Consider the following 27523-nt stretch of genomic DNA (forward strand, 5'->3'; position numbering starts at 1 on the left):
AGAGAGAGAGAGAGAGAGAGAGAGAGAGAGAGAGAGAGAGAGAATGAATCTATGAATCTCATTCTGAAGACTGGGAATCCAAGACTGGCATCTGCTTGGCTTCTAGTGAGCCTCATGACAGAAGAGCAAGTAGGACTCTGAAAAAGAAAAAAGTGGAACAGTACATAACAAAATTCTGAGCCTCATCCAAGATCTAGCAAATGAAAATGTGTATATATATTTCTTGAGACAGGGTCTTGATATGTCATGCAGGCTGGCCTTGAGATAATTATGTAGCCCAGGCTGGCCTTGAACTCATGGTAATCCACCTGCCTCAGCCTCCCAAGTGCTGGGATTATAGGGGTGCACCACCATGCCCCAGACTGAAAATGTACATTTTAATAAGACTTCCAGGTGACTTATATGTACCCTAAAGTTTGAGTATTATGACATCCTGCATGGGGTGCACATCTGTAATCACAGCAACTTGGGAGGTTGAGGCAGGAGGGCTGAAAGTTGGAGCCCAGTGTGGGTGATTTAGTGAGACTCCATTGCAGTGTGCTTACCTAGCAAATGCAAGGGCCTAGTATTGAAAACAATTAAGAAATGCAGATCTAGGAAAAATTGGTTTGATTTAGGGTTCCCCTGCCCTTGTACTAAGGCTTGAACCCAGGGCCTTTACACTGGGGTACAGCCCCAACCATTTTTAAAATTTGAGTCAGGTTCTTGTTAAATTGCCCAGCCTGGGATCAAACCTGTAGTCCTTCTACCTTACCCTCCCAGAGTACTGGGATTATAGGTGTGTGCTAGCATGCACTGCTGGTTTAGGTTTCTTAATATTTACAGAAGGCTTTTACTAGGAAACTTCCAGTAATATTGTATCCAAGTGAAAACCAAGTGATAAATTGTCAGAAATTTCATGATCTGGTTGATTTTGTGTTTGGATGCTTGAAATCAATAATTCTGAGAGCACAACATGGAAATAGGTTAACACTGACAATTCAATTATTTTATACAAAAAAACCAGTTTTTAAATTCTGTCAGTATACCATTGGACAGTTCTGACCTCCTCATTAAACCTGGAATTAAACTAGACTCCCAAGGAGATAGAGAAGCTCCCATGTATGTTGAACAAGATGAAATGAGTTGCAAACTGTCACTCACAGAATATTCAACTTTAAGGCTAAAATCTATCCAGGCACAGTGGCCCATACCTATAATCTCAACACCTGGGAGGCTGAAGCAGGAGGATGCACATTTGAGGCCAGCCTGGGCTTCACAGTGAGTTCAAGTCTGGCTTGGACTACAGTTACATCTTGTCTCTAAAATCCAACAACCAACCAAACCAAACCAAAACCCTACTATTTTATTTATTTATTTTTTATTAAAAAATAATCTGATTCTGAAATGAACAGATGTGGGTATAGGGTAGAGAATTTAAGAGTTGGTAATATGTTAAATCCAGATAGATAGGCAGAGAGGCATTGGATTGCATTTTTTTTCCCCTTTGGTAGTCCTGCATATTGAACCTAGGAGCACACTACCACTGAGCTACATCCCCAGACCTTTTTACTTTTTATTTTGAAACAGGGCCTTGATAAACTGCCCTGGCAGGACTCAAACTTGTGATCCTCCTGCCTCAGCCTCCTTCAGTACTGGGATTACAGGTGTGTACCACTACTCCTGGAAATAGTGAAAATTTCTGAGGTGAGTAGCAGTTTCTGTGTAGAGTTGGAGAAGAAAAGACTGGGTAGATGCTGGCCCTAGAGACATGCTGCATGAAGCCGTTTTACAGCCTACATTATACTGAGTATCAAATGATTACACAAAACAGCAATTGTTCCCCACGTCAATGTTTGATATGGATGCAAATGTTTCATGGTATTACACAGGAAGTGGTTATCAAAGTATGGAGACAGGCCAGGACATCAGCATCATCTGAAACCCATCATAAAGGCCAATCCAGGCTGGGCATGGTGGTGGATACCTGTCATCCCAGCACTCTACGAAGCTGAGGCAGGAGGTTCAGAAGTTTGAGCTCAGCCTTGGCAATTTAGCAGCTTAGCAAGACCTTACCTCAAAATAAAAATAAAAAGGGCTGGGGTCGATACTCAGTGTGAAGGCCTGGCTTCAATTTTCAGTACAAAACAAAACAGAGAAAAGCAAACAAGTGAGCAAGCCCGATTCACAGGTCCCCCCTCCACACCTGTTGTATCCATAGTGTGGAACATATCAATCTGAGTTTACTAAGCCTCCTGAGGGATTCCAGTGCACTCCACTGACACAGAAATATTTTAGAGTTCCTTACTGCTAATGAGAGAATCTATTTTCAATTCTAACTCCAAACAGGAAGTGACTGTGCTATTAGAAGGGTTTCCAGTTCAACTGGGAGATACTTGAAGAAGGTAGAGATACTGAGCAAGACAACACCAGGGCTAAGCACATATTTAGAAGCTTCACCCAAGGGCGTTAGCCAAGCTGGCATTTTGCCAAGACTCCTGGAGCATCTAAATCTTCCTAGAAATGGACAGGGGAGTGTTTCATTTGATTGATTGATTGATTGATTTTTGAGCTAGGGTCTCATCATGTCGTTCAGGTTGACCCTGAACTCACTAGGTAGTGCAGACTGGCCTTGTACTTATGGCAATCCTCCTGCCTCAGCCTCTTGAATACTGGAATTACAGGCATTTGTCCCCATGACCAGCCCTAGAAGCTTCATTTTAAAGTGAACTCTGAGGAGGGTTATGAACACAGCCTAAAGCATTTCTGCAAGTGCTAATACGACAAAATGTCATCCTGGCATATATTGGTGAGGCAGATTAGGGCATGACAAAACTGGCTGGGCATGTAGGCTGACTTGTTAATGATGAAGCAACTAGGACCAATCAGAGAATGGTATCTTGAGTTCTTTGGAGAATGCAAGCTGGCTTTTGATAGGATGGCTTAATTCTGATGTCAACCTGAGGTGTGACAAAAGACAGCAGCCATTAAACCCTTGGCCACTGTGCTCCCTTTCACAGTGTTCTGTGCTCACTCTGCAGGGTGTACTTCTTTTCCTGCTGTCAACTGGCCCACACTTGCTCTGCAGAGTGTTTATTTCCCTACCTTGAATAACTGTAAAACCTTATTACTTTTTGTACTTGTTTTGTACAATTTTTTGTTCAGGACGAAAAAAAGACTTAGAAAGAAGCCCTAGAAAGAGACTCCAGAACCCCAGGACTCATAACATGGGGACAAGAGCAGTGTCAGTTATATTACTATATAGACAGATATTTTGCTTTGCCTTTTGTGTACTTACTATGACATCTAGTTCTGAGTACTTATATTGTGCCAGATACTGTAGTAAGTACCTCTGTAAATTGTCTCATTACTAACTTGTATCACAAATGAAGAAATGGAGGCCCACAAAAATATAGTAACTTGTCTTATATCACACAACTAATAAGTTTGATCCTGGGATTCAAACCCAGTTTGGCTCTTAAGCACCACCAACTAACCAGAAGGTTCCACTGCTTCTCTTCAGTGAGAACATTATTCTGTAACAAATATTTAAAGGTTTGGAGTTCCCACTGAGGCACAGTGATTTTTTTTTTTATTAAGTTCTTTTATAGTTTTCATAAATTTTCAGCTAAAAGACCTCTTTATGTATTGTGGCATAACTGGACCCTGGGCCCCACTTGACTAATGCCATTAAGTTCCTGTGTCCAAAGGAAGCAATGAGGCGAGCTGTACCTATATAGGACGCTGCTGTAATGATGGTAGCCATACTACTCTCTACTTAGAATAGGAAATACAAAGAGGCCTGCAGAGGGAGAAGAAACATAGAAACTAAGAACCAAATCCGTCATCTGGGTGTTTGGTTTGCCTAAAATGGACTAGGTGAACTTGTGTAAAGTGAATTACTTTTTAAGTGTCCTGGGAGTGATGACTGTTTTTGTTTATTATTGTCTATGCATGGCCAGGTACACTGCTGGATACATGACAGATGCTCATATATTTGTGGGAATAAAGGGGAAGGTAGGAAGAAAGAAATGCAGGAGGGAAGAAATTTATAAAGATAAATTCATGCTGCAATGTTTTTTGCATAACAGTCACAAATGGTTGTGGAACCTTTGAAGTAACTGCTTAGGTGTTAAGAGAAGGCAGTAGGTTTTCTAATTTTATGTAGATAAGTACTACATATAAATGTGAAGTAAAGCATCTGAGAAATTTTTATGTAGATCCAGTCTATCTTTTGTGGGCAGCATGGAATTAGGTTAACTTTGTATGCCTGTAATTCTAAGAGTTACTAATTTATGCATGCGTATATTCATTTATTAAACATTTATTGAAAGCCCATGTTGCCCCATACTGTAATAGGTGCTGAAGTTACAAAAATGGATGACATCAGTTCTGCCCACGAAAAGCTGACAGGTGTGGAAAAACATAATGATGGTTTCACAACTCTTTGAATTTACTAAAACACAGTGAATTGTACAATTTACTAAAAAAGTGTGAGTTGTATGGCATATAAATTATATTTCAAAACTGCTTCGAATAAGCCCAGACACATCTCCTGGGTACTACTCAAAACCAGAGTAAGGTGGCTACAACTCAGCCAGGCAAGTCAGAGGGAAGCTTCACCTTTGAGTAAAGTCTGAGCTGAAATTAACAAAAACAAGTTGCCTGGTAACTTGGTGCAAGATGCTTCACGCAGAGGGGGATAGGCTGAACCAACTCACGCAGGCGAGAAACCGTGTGTGTGTGTGTGTGTGTGTGTGTGTGTGTGTGTGTGTGTGTGTGTGTTGGGGGGCTTAGGTAGCAGAGGCTTTTAGAAATGGCTAGTCATTGGAGGGTTTTATTTAAACTGGAAGTAATATAATCCGTGGTCAGATTTGTTTTAGATAAACTACACCGACAGTTGTGACGGAATGGAAACGACATTCAGGATTTTTTTCCCAGAATAATTTATCATGCGTTTCAAAGCTGCCATTCTAACGCTAGACGAGTTTACATAAATGTCAAGTTTTATTCAATTGACCCTCATGGCACAGCGCTGGGATGTAAAGATTAACGCGATTAATATTTAATAGAACTACTAGTTTTTACACTGAGGTAAGAAGGGAGCTGGTGCTGAGAGAGGGGGCACCCTCCCCTCCGCTTGGTCGCGAGCCTGGCGGACCTTCCTCTCCTTCCCAGGGGAAGTGGGCTGGTTACTGCTGGGCCACAACTTCCGCCCACCTCCATCGGTTTTTAAAAAGTCCTTAATAACTTGGGAAGGCTCCCTCACAGTCTATTAAAATCCTTCTGAAATCATCTGTATAATTAAAAAATGGGAAGGAATGAAATAAATTACAGTGTCTCCAACAAGATCGTCCTGAGGGAACCACGGCCCCGAGGGTCGCGGGTAGCACGGAGAGCTCACAGTGACTCCGCACGCCTGCAGTGAGGCCTACCTTCGCCCCTGCCCGTTCCTCTTGCTCCTTCTAAACCCTTCCCCTTCCGCCAGTTCCGCAGCGGAACCTTTTGAAACTTCTTCCCAGTTGAAACGTGGGACGAATTTCGCCAACACAATCCGGAATGGTTAACATGGCGGCGGCCATTAGGTGCCTTGGCAGGGGTAAGGCAGAGGTTTGTCTTGGGCGTAAGATAGTTCTGGTTCGCCGGAGTGCCAGCCAGAGTTGGCTAGGCACGGGTCAGCTTTAGGTGCTCGAAATGAGTCTCGCATTTTCTAGTTCCAAGTTCTCTGGAGGGTCATTACTTCTTAAAAGTGACCCTTCAGAGGTTTGACTCCTTTTTTGGACCCGGTCTTTTGAGGATGGCGTAGAAGTGGGTTGCATTGACTCCGCCCAGCTGCCTGTGGGGAAAGCAAGGACAGGGTCCTGTCTCCGGACCTGAATGTGTGGGCTCGGGGTCGGCAGAGTGTGATAAGTGCGTAGAATTCGAGTAAGAGAAAGGTGGTGTTTTAAAGTGGGTTATGTCTGTTAACTTTTTAGTTTTAGAAGTGCTGATTGGTGTTTTCTACAGATGATTACAGTTCTTCCAGATGTTATCTAATTTAGATAAACTAATTTAGATAATTCAGAGGCAAATTCTGTAGTATTTCTTGATAGCAGCTTTTCAGGAATGGATTAAGCCCACAACTTGTGTCATTCAGCTAGAATGAGTCTTTTTTTGTACGGTGGTTTTCTGTTTTTGTTTTGTGTGTTTGAAGCACAATGATATACTGTATGCTGTTATGGAATTAAGGTAGGCCATCAGGTGAAGGCTACAACCATAATCACCCTTCTACAGAGGAGGAAACTGATCCAGGTATATCAACCAAATTCATACAGCAAGTGACAGAAGGCCGGAAGGTTGTACTCCTCCCAAGCCACTGATGTTCTGCAGTGCTAGGGACCGGAACTCATGCATGCTAGGCAGGCCTCTGCCACGGAGCCACACCCCCAGTCACTGATCCTTTCCCTTTTCTTTTCTTTTAAACACTGCATCAGTTTTTCTTATGAACTTCATAAAAAGAAAGCTTAGTGTTAAGACCAACATCCCTTACTTGGGATAGTAGTTAAAAATTAGATTGGCAAGAGACCACAACAGACTTAATTGAGTAGATATTTATATTTATCTGTGTACTTATATGTATTTATTACTGAAGAGATTGATGGTATTATCTTCATGTATGGCAGAAAACCAAAAAAGGGAACAGGTTATCATTCTCTTGCCACACTTTCTCGTCCAGATACTTTCTCTTAATTTTTTTTTTCTCTTTCACCTGTCATCCTTTCTTATGAGTTGTTTGGTTCCTCTTCCTCTACCGAGTCTCTTTCCTTAGACTGTCACAAAAGCTAGGATTCCATACTTCATTCTCATCCTTTTTGTATCTAAATTCACTCTTTTGATGTAAATGTACCCCCTTTTCCTCCTAGGAATTGAACCTAGAGCCTTCACACTGAGCTACAACCCCAGTCCTTTTTTTTTTTTTTTTTTTTTTGAGACAGAGTCTTGTTAAGTCACTAAATTGCTAAGTTGCCTGGCTGGACTTAAACTTGTCATCCTTAGCCTCCCAGAGTGCTGGGATTACAGGCATTCATTGTTTGTATCTTAAAGGCTGTCAGATTTATATCTGCATTTGGAACTTCCCTCCTGAAGTTAATCTTACACTCATCTGAATATTTTAGATTTCTACTTGGATAGCTTATGTGTACCACATGTTTAAAATAAAATTCATTTTCAGAGCCTGCAGTATTCCTCATCTCATTTTATGGGAGTTCCACTCATTCAGTTGTCCAGGTCAAAACTTGAGGTCTTTGACTCTTCTCATTTTTTCACACTTCACATTAAGTAGAAAATCTTGTAGATTTTATCCTCAAATTAATACAGATTCTGACTTCTTACTTCTTATAATACTGCACCTACCTTGTTCTAAGCTACCACCATCTTTCACCTAGATTTCTGTGTAGTCCACTCTGAGTATCTAGTAAATAGTTCCTTTGAAAACTTAAATCATATGTTCCTGTGCTCAGAGCTCTGCGAAGCCTGTCCAGACTCCTTAAATGGCCCACAACTTGCTATTCATTTTGTTAGTCAACACTGAACACTTCATATTGGTCTGGTATGCATTTAGTGTGCCAAATACACATTAGATCAACCACTTTTTCTTCCTCCCTCTCTTCTTTTCCCCTTCTCCTTCCTCCTTCTCTTCCTTCTGTCTGAGCTCTGAGGTACAGCCCAATTGTTTTTAATTTTAACATAGGGCCTCACTAAGTTGCCCAGGGTGGGCAACTTGTAATCCTCCTGTCCTCCTGTCTCAGCTACCCATAGATTTTTATTTTTATCTTTTTTTCTTTTTTTTTTTGGTTTTTTTTCTGGTACCGGGAATCGAACTCACGACCTCGCACTTGCCAGGCAGGCGCTGTGCCAGTGAGCTAAATCCCCAGTCCCAGATTTTTATTTTTAGTGTATGTTATTTTTTGCTTCTATTTGCATTTATTTTATGCTGAATTTATTCTTGTACATAAGTTTTTATTTCTTCAGTTTCTTCTGGGATATTTTTTCCTGTGGTGTAGCCTCCTCTTTGGGTTTAGGAACCAGGTGTTTCTTTTCAGTGTAGATTATCTTAGTATGGCAGGAAGGCTCATGTGTGGGTTAACCTGACCATGAGCTGGGTAAGCATACTTTGTTCACTTGAATATATTCAGTGACCAGAGTATTGATATGTAAATCCTTAAGTTCAGCAATACTGTCTACGTTTTTAACCTTGGGCTGCCAAAATTCATCACTTTTTGGGGGTGCAAACCCTTTGTTCAGCCACACTGTTTGGCATGAGCTACATATATCAGCTCTTCCATTTGTAAGACCAGAATGGTATGCGTTGCTCATTTAAAAGTAACACCTTTTAGGTACTTGGTGGCTTTTTGCATATACAGATCCTTTATGGTAGCTATGGCTTCACAGATGTTCTTAAAGTGAAGATTTAAACCTCTTGATTTGCTTGATTTTGTGGGATTTTCTGGGTCAAGAGAGTAGTAAGCCATTTTCACAAATGACCTTAGGCTACTTACAGGAAGAGCAATCATTTTCTTTTTTAATTGGCCCTTAATAACTAAGATATATCATGTACAGGTACAGATTCCCTATGATGAGTGTGATCATTGTGTATATTTAAATTGTACCAATAAACTTAATTAAAAAATTGACCCATAATGTACATATTCAGAGGTACAATGTAACATGTCAGCTCTGCAGTGATGGGATCAGGGTAAATGGCACATCTGTCACTTAAGACACTTGTCATTTCTCTGTGTTGGAGGGAGCACTCAAGATCCCCTTTACTGGTTATTTTAAAATGTACAATGAATTGTTAACAGTTTCCCTAATGTACTGTGGAACATTTGAAGTTATTTCTCTGATCCAGCAGCACTCTTGTGTGTATTAGCTATTCTCCTTCCTTCCCTTTCTTCTCCCAACTCATCTCAGATTCTGGTAACCATTCTTCTACTCACTACTATGAAATCAACATTTTAAGATTCTGTTTCTAAGAACATGCAGAAATACACATTAGATTTTTTTTAAATTTATTTTAAGAATAGAAGAAGGAAAACATATTAACAAACAGACGTCCATTTACAGGACAGCATAAGCACATTAGATTTTGAAGGCTTAGTACAAAAAAAAGTAAAATATCTAGATTGAACCCAGGACTTTTGCACTGAGCTACATCCCCAACCCTTTTTCTTTTTCTTTTTTGAAATAAGGTCTCAGTGAGAGTTGCCCAGGCTGGGCTCAAACTTGTGATTCTCCCACCTTAGCATCCCAGTCTGCTGAGATTGTGGTATGTGCTGCCATGCTTGGTTTATTTTTACTTTTTTTTAATTGAAGTTATTAGAAAAAAAATTTTTTTTTTTTGTGATTCTGCAATGAAAATTTAAAATTACATGCTGCTCACGTTGTATTTTATTGAATAACACTGACCTATAGTCATCTACATCATCTGTTACTTACTTTCTTTCCCCAACCTCCAGCTTACTTCTCTGATCTCTTCTTCATTTAACTTCCTTCATTCTTGGCTGTAGTCATGGTGGCCTGTTTGTTTCTTTCTTTTTTAAGACAGAATCTTGCTATGTAGCTCAAGGTAGCCTTGAACTCATTCTACTGCTTCATTCTTCTCAGTGTTGGGATCACAGGTGTATGCCACCACACATGGCTCCTCCTTGTTCCTTAAACACACCAAGAACACTTCTGCCTTGGGATCTTTGGTCTGGAACAATTTTCAAGATACTTGCACTGTTGACTTTTTCATTTTTTTCAAGTCTTTGCTCAAATGTCATTTATTAAATGAGGCCTAGCTTAACCACTTTATTTAAAATTGCAAACCACTTTTTCCTTGAACTTGGTCTTTTTATCTTGCACTCTTTCTTTCCTCCCATATTATATTTATTGGTATTATCTCCCTTCACTAGAACAGAAGCTCCATGAGGACAGAGATTTTGTGTTTTGTCCACTGATGTATCCTAAATCAGTGATAGCGAACCTTTAGTTTTCAGTGATACAGCCTGCAGTGGTATGTGTGCTGTCGATTCACCACCACTGTCCTAAATGATTAAAGCAGTGCTAGCACATATTCAGTGTGATCAGAAAATACAGTGAACATTCAAATTTAAAAGTTTATTACAGTGAAAGTTATTACCATTAATGCCCCTCAGAATACTCCCCCTTGCTTCAAACACACTTTTCTCATTATTCTCATCATTTTATGAAGCAATTCTAGATGTCCTCTTTTGTGTCTTTAGTTGTGCTGTTGTGGCGGTTTCCATGTCCTGAATAAAATTAAAAACATTTATCTTTCATGGTTTTTTGACTTTGGGGTGGAGCCAGAAGTGGCATGGTGCTGGATTTGGTGAATTAGGTGGATGAGGACACACTGTAATGTTCTTATGAGCCTTTATGTTAGAAAGCACTTGGCAGCCACATTCACTGTGGTACTGGTCATACCTTGTAAAGACACTCATGAAAGAGGACTTCCAGAACTGCTTTAGAGAGCAGCAAGAATGATGGGATAAGTGAGTTTGAAGAAAGGGGAGTATATTGAGGGAGATTAATGGCATTGTATCTTTTACTGTAATAAATTTTTAAAAATTTAAACATATTTTTTGATCAGCCCTTATATTTTTGTTGGCACATTCATTATTGAATGAATGAGTAATGGATCATCAAAAAATGTCCCCACCCTCCAGTGAGAATAGCTTTGCTGTATCTTGCACCTCATGCCTTGTTTTAGCTACTTTTCTCATTGGTGACACAAAATACCCAACACCTACAGTTAAAGGAAGAAAGGTTTATTTTGGCTCACAGTTTGTAGAAGGTTCAGTCCATATTTGGCTGGCTCCAAGGCAGAATGGCATGGTAGAGGGGAAATAGTTCTTGGCCTGCAAACAGCAGGAAAGCAGCACAGTAGCAAAGTAGCAAGTATCAAGTAACAACAGCAGCCCTCTTTCTGTCTTCTATACGCTATCCAGGTTACACACCTTTAGGACAGGTAGTATTCACATCCAGGGAGGGCCTTCTCTTTATCCACACCCAGAACTATGCCAAACCAATCAGTGTACTAATTTAGTAATGGCACACCCTTGATCGCAATATCATTCACTTAATCCCAGCATCACACACTCTAGACCCAGCCACCTCTGAAAAACCCACCTATGACCGCATGAGGCTTTGGAGGGAACATCTAGACATAAGTGATAACACCCCTTATAGTTTATCTAGCAAGATTTGTGCTGTCTTGTAAAAATCTTGTCTCTGCTAATATATCTTTTTGTGCTTAACTTTCAATCAGTTCTATTTTAGGACACCTTTGATCATTGTATGAATTGAATACTTAGAAATACAATTGCATGAGATACCTATACAAAGACACGACCAAAAAATTGTGTAATTTTACACATACCCATTTTGAAGACTCAAAAACATTTGTATTTTTTTGTTTTTTTAAGTCAGGGTCTTGCTATGTAGTTCAGGTTGGTCTTGAACCAACCTGTGTGTCCCAGGATTGCCTTAAACTCTTGATCCTCTTGCCTGAGCCTCTTAAGTGCTGGGACTCGAGGCATACACCACCACATCCAGCCAGTCATATTTTGATAAGCGTGTGGGAATTTGGGTGGACTCTATTGCTGGTTGTTCTTTTGTTCTCTGGACAGTATCACAGTGTTATGGACTGAATTTCTGCAATGACTTTGTGTACCTTGTTTGTAGGTGCCTTCCTTAGTGCTCTGCTCAGTATTAGCTCTACCTACTCCTAATCCTGGTTAAAAAAACCAAACAAATAAACAGAGAAATGTTTATAGCAGGGACCAGAAAATACATTCTGTAAAGAGCTCAATAGTAAATACCTTAGGGGTTACAAGCCATAGTTCTCTATTTTTTTGAATTTTTTATTAGTATATGTTTGCTGTACATAATGATCGTATTCCTTATAGAGAGTTGGTACATGTGAATAACACATCCTAATTCTCTTTTAATCTCCTTCCTTTCCTCTCCCTTCCCCTTTCCTCTATCTCTTGGTCCCTTTTCCCTTTGCAAAAGATCTCCATCTCCCTGTTTCCTATTATGTATCTTTTATTTTGCTCTTTATTTATATTTTGAGTTTCTCATATAAGAGAAACCATGCTTGCATGTCTAATTTATTTCACTTAACATATGGATTCAAGGTGCAACCATTTGCCTACAATTGACTCAAATTTATTCTTTATGGCAGAGTAGTACTCAATTACATATAAATACTGTAGCACACTTTCTTTACCCATTCATCTGTTGATGGACAGATGTTGCACCTACTGAACTCTACCATTGTAGCATAAAAGTAGCTATGGATAATAATGTAAAGAAAAGAGCTAGTCATGTCCCAATTAAACTTTATCCAAGAATACACACATGCATGCATACAGTCAGAGATACACTCACAAGCTGCCCCGCTTCCCTGTGTTATGGTGGATAATGTTTAAAGCAATTTGAGTCCAGTTTTTACTGTAATTTATCTTTCAACTGACATTTACTGGGTCTCCATTTGCCAAACACTGAGCTAGGTGTTAGGAATACAATGGTGAATAAATCATCTGAATGTCCTGCCTGTGGTTTTTAACACCTATTGAGGAGCAGACATTGATCAGAGAATTCTTTCTTCTGTTATGAATGTCCTAAGTGCTGAGAAACAAAAGTAGGGGGTGGTGTAAGACTGTATGAGAGACCTAATCTACTGTGAGTCTTCAGGGAAGACTGTTCTGAAGAAGTAATGTTTTAAGTAGAGTCCCTGAAAGATGGCTGGATTACTGGGAATTCGCCATGTGAAGGGAGGATGTCACAGATAGGAGGAAGTTTATATACGAAAATTGTAAGGTGGTGATAGAATGTGTTCAGGTAACTGAAAGGAAGTAAGTACATATGAAGCATGGTGAGCATGAGGGAGAATGGTGTTAGAGAAACTCACTAGATAGGTTAGAAGTAGCTCATGGAGTACTTTAACAAGAACTCACTTTTCTCAACAAGCCAGGTTAAGCCATCCAAGGGATGTAAGGACGTGACAAAGTCCATTGGATGGCTTATACCACCTGTGGTAGATGCATGACCATCCATGTTGCCTGATGGAACAATTATAATAAGCATGTAGCACCAGTGGTTCAGAGCCACCTGGGAGTGAGATATACAAATTATAGCCTCTTTGTGAATGTGTTAAAAGTGATCTCTCTTACTAGTTGTAGACAGAAAAGAAATAGAGAGGACCAAAAGCAGAAGACAGAACAGTTTGAAACTGTTGCCATAATCCAGGTGGTAAATTATGGATACCTAGTCTGGTGGTTGTAGAAGACAGTGACCAAATGGATAAGATCTAGAGAAAGTGAAGGTTAGAGTCAATTGAGAAGGCAGTTTAGGAGTGATGCCTGGGGAATGCTAAACTCTGTATCAACTAAAAGAATAAAGTAACAAAGAATCTGGAGTAGTTCCCATCTCCTTATCCCAGGGTGGAGATGGGGGTACTTCAGAGATGAATGCAGATTCAGGTAGGTTCATAAGTAGTGGAGGAAGTTTTGAGCACATTTTCTCTGAAGTAGCAAGCGAGGTTATTTGCTAAGAATGAATGAGTATACTAAGGTAGGCACATTGACTACACACACAGGGATTGAAAATACAGGAATCATGGTCCAATAGTGCTCCTTAAATGTTTGTGTTTTTGTAATTTGGCTTCTCTTAGTCTGTAGCAGTTTAGTGTATTTCTCTTGAAATTATAATTTCCAGTTGTCACAACTGGGGATTCTAATTAGTGTTTCTGTCACTTTTTTTTATTTGCTCAACATTATGTTTGTGAAAATCACTTAAATTGTAGCATTTATTTTTACAGTCCCATAGCTTTCTACTATAGAAACACACTACAAAGTATTTATCTAATCTATTGTAGATGAGCGTTTGATTTCTTCTCCTTAGTTTTGCTATGACAATACTACAATCATTCTTGTGCACATCTCTTAGTACATGCGTGTAAAGTGTGTAAGTGCCTGGAAATAGAATTGCTGCATCATTGCGATGTAGATGTTCAGCTTTACTGGGTAATGTTTTCAAAAATGGTTTCCAATTTATACTCTTTTCCACATAGATAATTGCCCTCTCTTAACATGCTTGTTTTGCACACTGGTGTAATCTTAATTTGATTGCAGACTGTAACCGACCTACTACTGATCCCCACTTAAGTAGCATTGATGTAAGATATTTTGTTTGAAATTTATATTTATCTAGTTACTAAGAGGTTGTACATCTTTTCATTTAGAAAGCCTCTTTATATCTTGTGTTCATTTTTCAATTAGGTTGATATTAAACATACTAATCTTTTGTCATTTGTGCATGTTACAACATATCCTACCAGTTTTTGACTTACCTTTTTTTTCTTTAAAGTATATTTGATAAAGGGAACTTTTTTACTCTAATGTAGTCACGTTGTGGTTAGTGCTTTTTTTCTCGTTTGTGAAATCATTCCTATCCCAAAGATTATGAAGATATTTTCCAAATGTGCTGAAAGTCTTTCAGTTTTACCATTCACATGTAAGTCTTTAATCTTCCTATATTTGAGTTTTGTGTGCATGTGATATGGGATCAATAATGGTGGCAAGATCCAATCATACTCTTTTCCCTATGGATAAGCGTTTATGTCAGCATGGCTTATTCATTCTGCATGGTGATTTGCAGTAATATCTTTTGTCTTATTTCATCTTTGTCCATGTGTGCACGGGTGTATTGCTCAGCCATTTGTTGCTTTGTCTATATTTCTGCTACTACCAAAATGTCTCAATTATGATAACATTACAAGTGTTGGGAAAGGGCAAGTCCCCACTTTCTTCTCATCTTCACAAATACTTGCACAACTCTGAAAGTGTGATCTGTTAAGAAATGAATAAATAAAATGTAAATTATTAAACATTTCAGGGGTATGTACACATATTCCTTAATAATAGAGCTAACATACTCTGTTGACTCTGAGCTAGATTAAGTTAAAAATAAATGAAGATAAGACATTGTTCAAATAGCATATGTGTTTGCCTAGTTTCTAGAAGTTTGGTTTCCATTACATATTTTAAAGAATGTTTGAGAATTGCACACACAAAAAGAATCACAAAACATTGGATGTTTTTTAAATACTGATTTTTAGAATGTAAAATTTATGAATATAATGATTATTTTATGTTTTTCCTTTCAAGTCTTGACACATAATCGAAGACATAGCCTTTCCAAGATGATTCATCAGACATCTCTTTATCCTTGTTCTGTAAACATTAATGTACCTAGCAGACATTTTGCTGCTGCTGCTACAAAGTAAGTATTTCATTTTAATTGTTATTTTATTTATCATTGCTTAAAATTTTGATCAAGAAACATGCTTAGGTCCCTAAAGACTTACAGAGTTATACAGAGTTTGTAAAAACTTACCATCTCTGCTTCTTTGCCCTGACAGTCTTGAAGAAAAAATAAGACTGTTATAATAATACTTAACATTTATTGAACACTGACATTCAGGAACAAGCTTAAACCCCACAGCAACCCTAGGAGGAAGCTATTGTTATTATGCTTACTGTATAGAGAAGAAAGTGAAGGCATCAATGATAGGTTATATTATTAGCCTAAGGTCAGAGAGCTAGTACATGCTATAGCAAGGATTTAAACCCAAGGAGTTTGGTTCCAGAACCAAGGCTTTTTCTAGTATGCTTTCACTGCTTTTTTAGAACAGAGTCCACTGTTTGAATTAGTGAACTTTAATTAAGGTGTATTCTGTGTGTGTGTGTAGTTCTTTTTGTTCTTTAAGTTACATTCTGTCCTCCTACATGCTTTTTGTAATCAGGGGTTACAGGATTATCAGTACTGAGATTGTATAGTAGAATTTTAGATTTGCATTATATATGTAATAATATAAAATAGTATAAATTTATATTGTTTTATGTAGTTTGGACATGTGGAAACATAAAGGCATGAAATCTGTTCTCTCAACTGGTTTTATAGCAAATGAAATTAATGTCTTTTTCCCCACTGATACTTGCTAGTACCTTGTTAAACTGAATGACTGTATGATAGCCTAGTAGCATTATTGCTTTGCTTCCTACTGAGTCAGGGGACTGAAAGGCAGATTTTGCCTAAATCCTCAACTTTCTATCTTGTATCATCTGGCTGTAGGGCATGGTATTAATTGTTATTTCCTCAAGTGGCACTTAATGAAATGTAAAAACAGATAGTTAACATTATTTTTCTGAGTGTCTTCCTCCTTTTTTTTTGAGACAGGGTCTTGCAATATAGGTCAGCCTGGCCTCTGCCATTTAGTCCCTTGCCTCAGTAGTCAGGCTGGTCTTAAACTCTCAGTGATCCTTTCTGCCTCAGCCTCTTAAGTGTTGGAACTACAGGCATGTGCCACCATACCTGCCATCTTTCTCCTTAATGTCACCATTTTTGAAAGGGAAAAAAGTGGCTCAGAGATAATTATAATAAGACCCTGAGAAGCTGTCAAATATTAGTAGTTAAAATTTATAAAATGCTTACTATGTGCTAGACAGTATCCTAGGCTTAGTGCATATATTGTATTTATTTAAGCTTCACAACAGTTCTATGAAATACAGACACTATTATATGCATTTTCATGTGGAATAGAAGCCCAAAGATTAAATCACTTTTCCAGGGTTACGTAGCTTGAAAGTGTTAGAGGGATGGTTTCAGCCCAGAATGACCCTGAAGCAATCGTTCTTCATGGTTAGTAAGAATAATGAAGTGAGTGGCTTTGGAAGGTATGTCTGGAAAGCAAATAGAGTTCAATCTTCCAAATATTACTTTTTGACACAATTTGATAGAATCCAAGCTTTAGATTATGGGATACCCAACATAAAAGCTAAAATGTGGAAAGTTTTTGGTGAATTTATAAATTTCCAGTTGTTTAATATATTCTTTTTTTTTTTGGGAATCAGGACTTGAACTCAGGACCTTGTACTAGCCAGGTTAAATATATTCTTATTCCTATAAATTAATTGAATGTCTAGGAACTTTGCCATAGTAGCTTTTATTTAGCCTGCTTGTTTGAGCATTGTGTACCATGGTGGTGATATGAAGATAAACGGGGCACATATTCTGTGCCCTTAAACATTTCATGATGAACTGAGAGCAATGTAATAATTGCTTTTTAAAAAATTAATTATTTAAAATAATAATTTATTAACTCTGTGAGTAGATAAGATATTCGTGGTAAGCAATTAAAACTAAAGGTTATATAGTGAAAAGTAATTCATCTTCCCACTCTGCCTTTTAGCCAGTTGTGATGATCTGTGCATTTATAAATATATAGATTTGTTTTTTGTGTACATGCTACTCGATTTTTGTATAAGTAGTAATGTACTTTACATCCTGTTTTGCATCTTGCTTTATTTTATCTATTTATTATTTTTTTAAAGAGAGAAAAGCAAAAAAAACCCAATAAAAACGATACAGAATTTCAAAAGAAGATGATAAGAAATGAATAATGGTTATTATATAGCATATTGTTATCTTCAAAGTAGTTTCTCAGATTACCAGATATAGGCATGCAAAGTTGGTCAAACAATATGAGCACTGACTGTTCCTTCAAATAAACTAATAGAAATTAGTAGTAAATTATCTTAGGTATCATATATATATATATATATATAAAATTTTTTTTTTCTTTGCCCTTCCTTCTTTTCTCCTTTCTGCCATCCCAGTTCCCAGTTGCTCTTTCCTTTGGAACAGTTCCTTTTCCTTTCACAATATCTATTGTGCATTTTGGATCTTATTTACTCTTTTAGGTTCTTATACTATGGACTCAATGCAATGTTTACACGTGTGAATCTGATTTGTTTCACTTATGAATACATTCTCTAGTTGCATCCATTTACCTATAAAAGTGAGTTTATCTTTCCTTATAGCTGAGTAGTACTCCATTGTATAAAAATACCACATCTTTTTTTATCCATTCCTTGATTGATGGGCATTTGGGTTGTTTCCAAGATTTAGCTATTACAAATTATGCTACTGTACAGATGGGTGTACATATATCGCTGTGATGTGATGTTTTCAATTCTTCTGGAAAAATACCCAGAAGGGGAATAGCTGGTTCAAATGGGACCTCTAATCCTACTTTTTAAAGGAATCTCCACACTGATTTCCACAGTGGTTACACCAGTCTACATTCCCTCCAACAGTGGTAAATGTTTCCTTTTTCGCTACAACCCCACCAGCATTTGTTACTGGTTGATTTCTTGGTGATAGCCATTCTTTCTGGGATGAGATGGAATCTCAGTGTTGTTTTAACTTGCTTTTCTTGGATGACCAGTGATGTTGAACATTTTTTCATATAGTTATTTGCCATTTGTATTTCTTCAGTTGATAAGTGTGTATTAATCTCAGATACCCATTTTTGGATTGTGTCTGAATTTTGGGAACCTTTTTTTTTTTTTAATTCTTTATATGTTGTAGGTAGAAGTCCTTTGTCTGGGAGACAGTTGGCTATAATTTTTTCCCACTTTGTGGGTTTTCTTTTCACTCTGGTTGGTGATTTCTTTTGTTGTGCAAAAACTTTTTAAGAAGATGAGATCTCAGTTGTTGATTCTTTGAAGTATTTCCCATGCAGTTTGGTTTTTGTTCATGAACTCTCTGCTTACCCTTGTGTCTTCAAGATTTCTACCTACTTTCTCTTCTGGTAGATTTAGTGTTTTTGTTTTAATATGTAGGTATTTGATCCGCTTTGATTTTAGTGCATGGTGATAGATCTAGATAGGGTCTAGTTTTAGTCTTTGGCATGTAGAGAGCCAATTTTTCCAGCACCATTTATTAAAGAGGCTATCTTTCTTCCAGTGACCATGTTTGGCCCCTTAGTCATAGTAAGGTGGCTGTGTTTACAGTTGTGTCTACATCTTGTAATCTGTTCCACTGATCCTCAGGTCTTTTTTTTTCCAGTATCATGCTGATTTTCTCACAGGAGCTTTGTAGTATAATTTCAAGTCAGATATTTTGGAGCCCCCTGACTTGCTTTTGTTACCCAGAAATGCCTTTGCCATTCTAGGTCTCTTCTGGTTCCAGATGCATTTTAAGAATGTTTTCTGTACATCTGTGAGGTGTACTAATGATATTTTGATCAGGATTGCATTAAATCTATAAAACAGTTTTGGGAGCTATTTTCACAGTGTTGGTTCTTCCTACCCCATGAGCAAGGAATCTTTCCATTTTCTGAAATCCTCTTCAATCTTTTTTTTCAGAGTACTGTAATTTTCAGTGTATAGATCATTTATTTCCTTTGTTAGGTTGATTCCTAAGTATTTCATTTTTTTGGATGCTATTATGAAAGGTGTTGTTCCCCTAATTTCTGTCAGTGAGTTTGTTGTTTGTGTACAGGAATGCTATAGATTTTTGAATGTTGACTTTGTATGCAGCTACATTACTGAATTCGGTTATTAAATCTAGAAGTCTTTTGGTGTAGTTTTTGTGGTCTTCTATGTAGAGTATCATGTCATCTGCAAATAAGGATGATTTCACTTCTTCCTTTCCTGTCCTTATGCCTTTTGTTTCTCTCTCTTGTCTAATTGCTCTGGCTAGTGTTTCCAAAGCTATATTGAAAAGCATTGGTGAAAGTGGACATCCTTGCATTTGTCTCACTTTTTAAAAATTCTGTGTCTTGGAAGTAATTTCGTAGGAGTTGTCTAGTCATTTTAACTGTATAATATTAATTGTATGAATGTATCATAACTTATAACTATTTCCCTATTGGTACACATTTATCTTTTCAGTCTTTTGCTGTATAAATAATCCTTCAGTGACTAATCAATCACAATCAAGTATCTTGTCAAATATAGTGAACATATTTTGTAATATAAGCTCTGAGAAATAGAATTGGGTCAAATGATGTATCTTTTTATAACATTGATAGGTAATGCTAAATTTCCTTCATGTGTAGCTTGCCAGTTTGCATCCTCATCAGCAAGTTTTTTTGGAATGTCTATTTCCCCATGATTAGTATAGTTAATTTTTTAAATCTTTCCCAGTTTGGTAGTAGTAAAAGGCATCATTATGACTTTAATTTATATTTATTACTAAAGAGGTTATCCAGTGGTACCTTGGTTCATGAACTTAGTCTGTTCCATGATTCTGGAAAAGACGGCCACATTCTTGTTTCTGTGGGAAAGATGGCTGCAGTTGTGTTCATCACACAGTGCAGAGTTGGCAAACAAAAACAAAATATTTCTAACACTTTTGTGTGTGAACAAAATTGTTTGCCATTTATTTTTCTTTACTGTGAATTTTCTGCTCATGTTCCATTTTGTTGTTGTTGACGAGTTAGAGTTCTTTGCATATTATAAATCAGCACTGATCTGTGATATAACTTCAGTTTAGTGTGTTAATGGTCAGGGGAATAGACAAAGTACTATGGGATTATGTGTGAAAGGTTGATTAATTCCTCCTGTGGAGGGCAAAAAGTGTTTAAACTGTTTGATAGATAGAATTTTGCAGGGGAACAGGGAAAAAGACATTTCAGTGATGGAGAGACTTGAAAGTGGATAGTATGAGTGTAAATACAATCTGATATGGCTTGGAGATAGGATGAATGGGAGCTGGTAGGAAGGTAGGTAGAAAGGAGGCCTCCTTTGGGTGTGAATAGTACCTGGGTTCTGTTTATTGTTGGGATGTTGGAGAAGTACAGGTTGTACCAGCTTATATCTCTACTCAGCAGTAAGTGAAGAGTGACTAGTACACATTCCTAACAGCCTTGGGTATCATCTATGTTTATTGTTTCTCTGTGTATTTCTAATTTGTGTTTTTTGCCCAATCTTCTAGTGGACTGCTTGTCTTCTTTTCTTTCTGCTTTGTATAATTAGTTGCTTATTACATATATTAATTATTTTGAGAATATTTTATCTTTAAATGTTATTTTTGTTAATCCCATAGAATTTTTTTGTTTTATGTCTTCTCCAAATTTTATTGTAGTACAATTTAAAAAATACCTCTCACTGAAAAGCATGGCACAAAAAACAGGCATACTTCAGAAAGCTGTGAAGCATTATAAGCAGGTGCATTTTTTCATTTCTGCCAATGAGAGTTATTCAGTAGCTTCATCAGAATTATGGCATCATATGTTTAATTGTAATCTTTAATTTTAAAGTTCTGACCATATAACACACTACAAGTAGGTGTTTTCTGTGGCTGGAGAGGCCTTTGCTCTCATCTCGTTTCTGTCATTCTGGATCTCCTGCCCCCCATGTGTGTGCAAGTGTGTATCTTTTATTTGCCAGTAGCAGATTTTGATTTATAAAAAGGCCACTGGGCCATCTGAATCTGGTTTTGTTTCTTTCTTGACAATGGGTTCTTTTCTTTGCTTCTTTGTGTATCTTGAAAAAATTTTATTCAATGTGTAATGGTATCTTACATAGAACAGTAGGGACTGAAGTAAACAGTTTTTAAGCCTGTAAATGGGCATACTCTTCAGGTGTTGAATAAATCTAGTCAGAGGTTGAGCTGGTTTTGGATTTGTGGTTGCTATGGTTACCACCAACTGCAACTGCAGCAGGGTTACCTTATGCTCAGGGTGGGGGCTGGGCTGCTGGAGCCTTTTTTTTCTGTGTCTGCTTCCTGCTTCGTTGTTGTCGGCTTTCCTTGTGCAGCTGCATTTGGATGGGGTGCTGATGGTGGTGTCTCTGTCTACACTCTTGGCCCTCCTCAGCAGTAGGCTGCTGTTGCTTGTTACTCAGTGCCAGCTGGGCTGTGATGGGTGGTGGGGCACTTTCTCTGTGGCCTGTGTCCAGTCTTAGCTTCAGTAGGCCCCTTGTTCTGGACCCAGGCAGAGGGTTTCCGTAGCATTTCTGTCCCTCCTCTCTTGGTCTGTGTCTGCTGCAGGTGGTGAGACAAGTTTCCAGGCTCTTTCTCAGCTGTATTGGTACAGGATCCTGGGCTCAGGACTATTTCTCATCTGCTTCTAGGGATAGGATTTTTTGTGGTATTTTTTCTTTCTTCCTCCCAGACACAGTGGCTGTTTCCCTGGGCCTGTCTCCCCACCTGCACTCTGTTGGGGGGCCTTTCAAATCTCCAGCCCTGAGCAGTCCTTCCTGGGAGCTCCTGGTGGAGGTGTGTGGAAAAGGGCTTTGCAGCTGAATGTGAGCATCCTGTCCTGTGTTTGCACCTGCCAGTGAGCTTATCCTGTTCTACTTGCCCTAGCGTTTTACCCCCTTACTTTTCCCTTGCTGTACCGCGGTGGAGACCAGGATGTGGGCAGGAGTCGGGTGGAGGCTTACTCTCCTTGGCTTGTAGGCTATTTAGTTGCCTGCCATAGCAGCTCTGTGATCTCAGCTCTGTGATGGGATCGAGACAGGTGATTTTATCCAGCTCTTTCTTGTTAATGTTCTTTCCAGCTTTTTACATTTTAAGTGGAAGCAGAACTTTTGTATGTAGTTTAAAGGGTAATGAATAAGCCAGTGTCAGAGATGTTAGTGAATTTATTTCACTAATACGCCCTAGGCATTTCTCTCTTTAGTTCAGTTTGGTTTGACAGAAGTTGTATAATTCCCCTGCCCTCAATTCCTTAAGGTAAAAGGATTCCTCAGCCTTGGGAGAACTTGCACTGGTCTCTCCCACTCCAGGTCACAGATTTTTCAAAGGTCTTAAAGTGAGCTTCATTATAGCGCTGTTGTTTTTCTTATTTTATTGGGTCTCACTGTGGAATTTTTTTCTTTCATGTTTTTGGACTGAGGGAACTGATGAGGCAGGGAGAAAGTTACTAGCTGATTTTAGTCTTATTACTCATATAATCTGTGTGGTTTAGTTACCTAGGTAACTACAGCCAAATTCTCTTCTCTCTGATTCAGACTGCCAGGTATTTCTCTGCCACCTTCCAAAAAACTTTCTAGTATGATTTATTTCATTCTGAAAGTCATGGTATTTAAGCCTTTTTGATAGGGGCACCTACTTGCATGGAATGAAACCATGAAAGTTCTTCTGAATATGATAATTACAAATAGACATTTTTTGGGAAGGTTGTGACAACAAGCAGTGAGTGTGAGATTAATTATTGAAAGTTAAACTTCAGGTTTTTAAATTTGAATAATACACCCCTCCCCTTTTTTGTTGGGAATCAAACCCAGGGTCCGGTGCGTACTAGGCAAGCACTGTGCCACTGAGCTACATCCATAGCCTTAGTGCATTTTCCTGAGTCTTAATTGATGTTTGTTATAATGACATGAGACTTTATTTGATTTTTAATTTTAAAAAGCAGTGTTGTATCTGAACCTTAAAATGTTTTCAATGAACCACTTGAGATATTTTGGGAAACAAGATCCAAAGTACAAAGTAATTGCTATATAACTATCTCAGTCTCATTTTATGTATCAAACTCTTTTTGGGTTTTGGAATTTAGTAATTTAAAAATTCATGTTTCAGCCTCTGGAGATTTCATATTAATCTCAGATTAAATGTATAGGTTCAACTGTGGCTAAAAATTTAATAGTGAAATCAGCATTTATGTAAAAAAGTCTACAGGCTACAGCTAGGACCTTTATTTTATTTTATTTTATTTTTTGAGACAGTGTCTTCATATGTAGTTCAGGTTAGCTTTAAACTCACTATGTAGCCCAGGTTGACCTTGAACTTGTGGTGATCCTCCTGCCTCAGCCTCCCGAGTGCTGGGATTACAGGTGTGAGTCACCACACCTGGCTCTTTTGTTCATTTTAAATAGGGTACTTTGTTCTCAAAACAGCCTTTCAAGTCTCCTATTGGCTTCACTGTTCCTTTACAGAATATAAGGTAAAAATGTGGTTTCTCTGGTTGGAAGATTTCGGGATTCTGTGGGGTACTTCAGGGTAGCTCTTGAGATACCTGTCCACTTGGGCACTTGCACAGACTTGTCTTCCTTCCAAAAGGACACCTGCATCCCATTAAAATGAGAATTGCTACCACCTGCTAACCTGTTAGTTGCTTAGGATTTATTGAGTGCTAAAGGTGAGACTGGATATATATGTGTGTGTATATATTTATATGTATATATATTTGTGTGTGTGTGTGTGTGTGTGTGTTGCTGACTATTGAACCCAGGGCCTTCTGCGTGCTAGGTAATTGTTTCACTGAGCTATAACCCCAGCCCTAAGTTCCTTTTGAAAAATTGTTGTACTGTTGTTCATTTTTTGTTTGTTTGTTTTTATCTTTTTGAGACAGGGTCTCGCTATGCAGTTCAGGCTGACCTTGAGCTCACTTTGTAGCCCAGGCTGGTCTCAAACTTGCAATGATCCTCCTGCCTCAGTCTCCCAAATGGTGGGGTTACAGGCATGCGCCACCACGTCCAGCTGTTATTCCTTTTTTTCACATAAATGTTATAGAACCCCGTATTCATTTACCACAAACTTTGAGGTTTTAAACAACACAAACTTTGAAGTTTTAAATAACATTTCTTTTTTTTTTTTTTTTTGTCTTTTTGAGACAGGGTCTTGCTATGCAGTTCAAGCTGGCTTTGAGCTCACTTTGTAGCCCAGGCTGTTCTCAAACTTGCAAGATCCTTCTGCCTCAGCCTCCCGAGTCTGGGATTATAGGCGTGCGCCACCATGCTGGTCTAAATAACATTTTTTCCAGTTTCACACCTCTATAGGTAACACATCTGGCACTAGGCTAAAATCAGGATGCTGGCAGTTCTTTTCTGCAGACTGTAGGGGACCCTCATTTCCTTATCAGTCCCAGCTGTGAACCCCTCCACACATTCCTTGGCTTATGCCCTCTTCCTCCATCTCCAAAACAATAGCAGCTTAAGTCTTGTTCAAGGTTGCATTTCTGCAGTGTCATTTTTCCATCTCTGTAACATAGCTGGGGAAGGGGAAAGGGTCTCACTTTCACAGATTCGTGTGAGTAGATTGAGCACACGTGGAAAATATAGGATACTCTCTCCATTTTGAGGTCTTTAACCTTAAGTCACATTTGCAAAGTCCTTTTTGCCTTGTAAAATAACATATTCATAAGTTCTAGGAATTAGATGTCAACATTCCTGGAGGGAAGATTATCCTGCCTTCCACAGAACACACATACTGTTCAAGAGTACTAGTTTTACTAATGTAAAACTTCTAGCTGGGTACATTGGTGCATACCTGTTATCCCAGCTGCTCAGGAGGCTGAGGCAGGAGGATCCTAAATTTGAGGCCAGCCTGGACAACTTAATGAGACTGTCTCAAAATAAGAAAAATTAATAAAAGGGGTAGGAATGTATCTCAGTGGTAGAGTGTTTGCTGGGTATGCATGAAAATCTGGGTTCAATCCCCAGATAGCAAAAAAAACAAAGGGTTTGAATTAATGTTGAAAAATTATACCACCTCTAACTTTTTCTTAGGTTCAAACTCTTCCTTGCACTTCCTGTTGAATATAATTTCTTAGGTATTTTGTACGCACGTTTTTAGCTTTTGGCACAGAACAAACCTCCCCGTGATTTATTGTTGCTCACACATCTGGGGGTCACCTGACGCAGACGGGATTCAGATAAGTCAGACTTGCTTCTGTGAGTTTGCAGGTCAGTTGGGAACTGTTTAGTACAGCCTGGGGCTCTGTGGTGTCACTCTGCCCTACACATTTCTCATCCGCCTACCTTTGGGCTAGCCAAGGGATGTTCTTTTCATGAAAATGGCAGAAATGCACAGACACAGGTAGAAGCATATGATGCTCTTTTCACTTAAGCTTGGAGTGCAGGACCTGTTTCTACTCTGTTCTGTCAGCCCAAACTAGTCACAGGGCCAAATTAAGGGGCTGGGAAATAATGTGTATGTACAACAGCAAATCGCCCACTAAGGAATGTCTGGAAGCTAATGGCCACTATTTGAGCACCTGTTGTAATTGTAGAGGCCAAAGGTAACTTGTATTAATCTCATGATGTTGCAATAAATTTATTATGAAAATATTTATACACATTTTTTCTTTTCCTGATTGAATACTTTTTTTTTTTTTTTTTTTTGGCAACCTCTATATATTCCACTCCTCTGGGGAAGAACTGCAAAGTCACTTAGCAAAGGGACTTGAGTGGAGAGAGTATAAAGAGCTGGGCAAAGAATACATCTATTCTGTATTCTCTATGTATCCCATGCTGAACTCTGACTACCTCTGTCACCAGAAACCTGTTTTGTTTTCCTTCTTTCTTGTATACTCTTTGCCTGAAGCCCAAAACCTAAAAATTATTTTAGTCTTTCCATTCTCCTCCCCCTATCTGCAGTACTTACTTTGTAAATATTTTTTGTATTCTATCATCTTTTCCTTATTACCACTACTGTTCTTGTTCAGGTTCTTGTCTATTTAAGAAAGGAAGGAGGGAATAGCCTCTTAATAGGTTTTAATCCTCCTTCCTTTAGATCTGTCCATCTCTTTTATTGTACCAAGAATACTGTATTTGATTTTTTTCTTTTACTTTAGACAAGGTCTTGTTCTATAGTTCAAGCTGGCCTTGACCTCACTGTGTGGACCAGACTGGCTTCAAACTTCTGGCAGTCCTTTTGCCTTAGCCTCCTGGGATTATAGGCAGGTACCACCAGGTGCAGCCAGAATACTCTGAGAGTCGCATGTCACTTCTCTTCCCAGGCTTCGCTTTGTCCCTTGTGGCCTTGCTTTTCCAATTTCATCTTTCACTTGTTTCCTGCCTTCAGTTTTACCTTTTTAGTTCAGGTGTCAGTAAATTACAGCCCCAAGGTTTGGTTGACCACCTATTTTTGTATAATTATGAACTCAGAATGATTTTTACATTTTTTACTGATTAGAATACAGAGAAATAACATTTGGTGGTCATGAAAATTTGTAAATGCAGATTCAGTGCCTGTAAGTAATGTATTGGAACGCAGCTGTGCTCATTCTTGTACGTATTCCCTGTGGCTGCTTTTGCACTGAAACAGCAGAGCTGAGTTAGTGCAACAGAGAGCACGTGACTTACAGAGCTAAAGCAATTACTGTCTGAGTCTTAATAGAAGTTTGCTAACCACTGCTGTAGTCACACAGAGCTTTTAATGCCTCCCCTTACATACCATTTCGTGACTCAGTACTTGTTGTTTTCCTTTGCCTGGTTAACTATGTTTTGAAATAACAGCTTTACTAAAATATAATTTATAAACTATGCAATTTGCCCACTTAAAATGTACAGCTCTGTGGTTTTTAGTATATCCATAGAAGTGTGCAACCATCAGCAGAGTCAGTTTTGTGTAGGACATTTTAAGGATCATCCCCAAATACCTCATTCCCAGTAGGAATCACTCTGTTCCCCCAGCCTCTTGGCCCTAGAGGAGCACTAAATCTGTTACTGGAGTTCTGAGTTGCTGTGGGGTCCTTCTAGAGGCAGGTGCTTGTGTTCCTGAACAGAGAACTGGGCACAGCTGCCAAAGGTAGAGAGGTTTTACATTTATTGAAGGTCAGAAAAGCAGTATGCTCTGCAGAGTGCAGAGCAGGCCACGTAGGACAGAGCACAGTGGGGCCAAGGTTCATTGCTGCAATCTTTTGTATCTTTCATTCTGATGTCAGATCTAGGCCATCTTTTTTTTTTTTTTTTTTTTT

At 38.5% G+C, this 27523-nt stretch overlaps 1 protein-coding gene across 6 annotated transcripts in view; it reads left to right on the plus strand.

The window, feature by feature from the left end:
- Mrpl1 (mitochondrial ribosomal protein L1) overlaps positions 1–27523 on the plus strand; it is a 108369-nt gene that overhangs the window by 21443 nt on the left and 59403 nt on the right. For 3 of the 6 annotated variants that reach the window (XM_013516260.1, XM_005388201.2, XM_013516258.1), the window contains exon 2: positions 15195–15309. In XM_013516260.1, the coding sequence (XP_013371714.1) occupies positions 15230–15309 (80 nt within the window). In that variant the 5' untranslated portion in view covers positions 15195–15229. Of the gene's footprint in view, positions 1–5165; positions 5579–9209; positions 9287–14474; positions 14542–15194; positions 15310–27523 lie in introns of those variants that run through there. The other 3 variants (XM_013516259.1, XM_005388197.2, XM_013516257.1) reach the window with 3 other exon arrangements.

This window comes from Chinchilla lanigera, unplaced genomic scaffold, assembly GCF_000276665.1.
Source record: "Chinchilla lanigera isolate Chin_1 unplaced genomic scaffold, ChiLan1.0 scaffold00032, whole genome shotgun sequence".
Classification (NCBI taxonomy): Eukaryota; Metazoa; Chordata; class Mammalia; order Rodentia; family Chinchillidae; genus Chinchilla; species Chinchilla lanigera.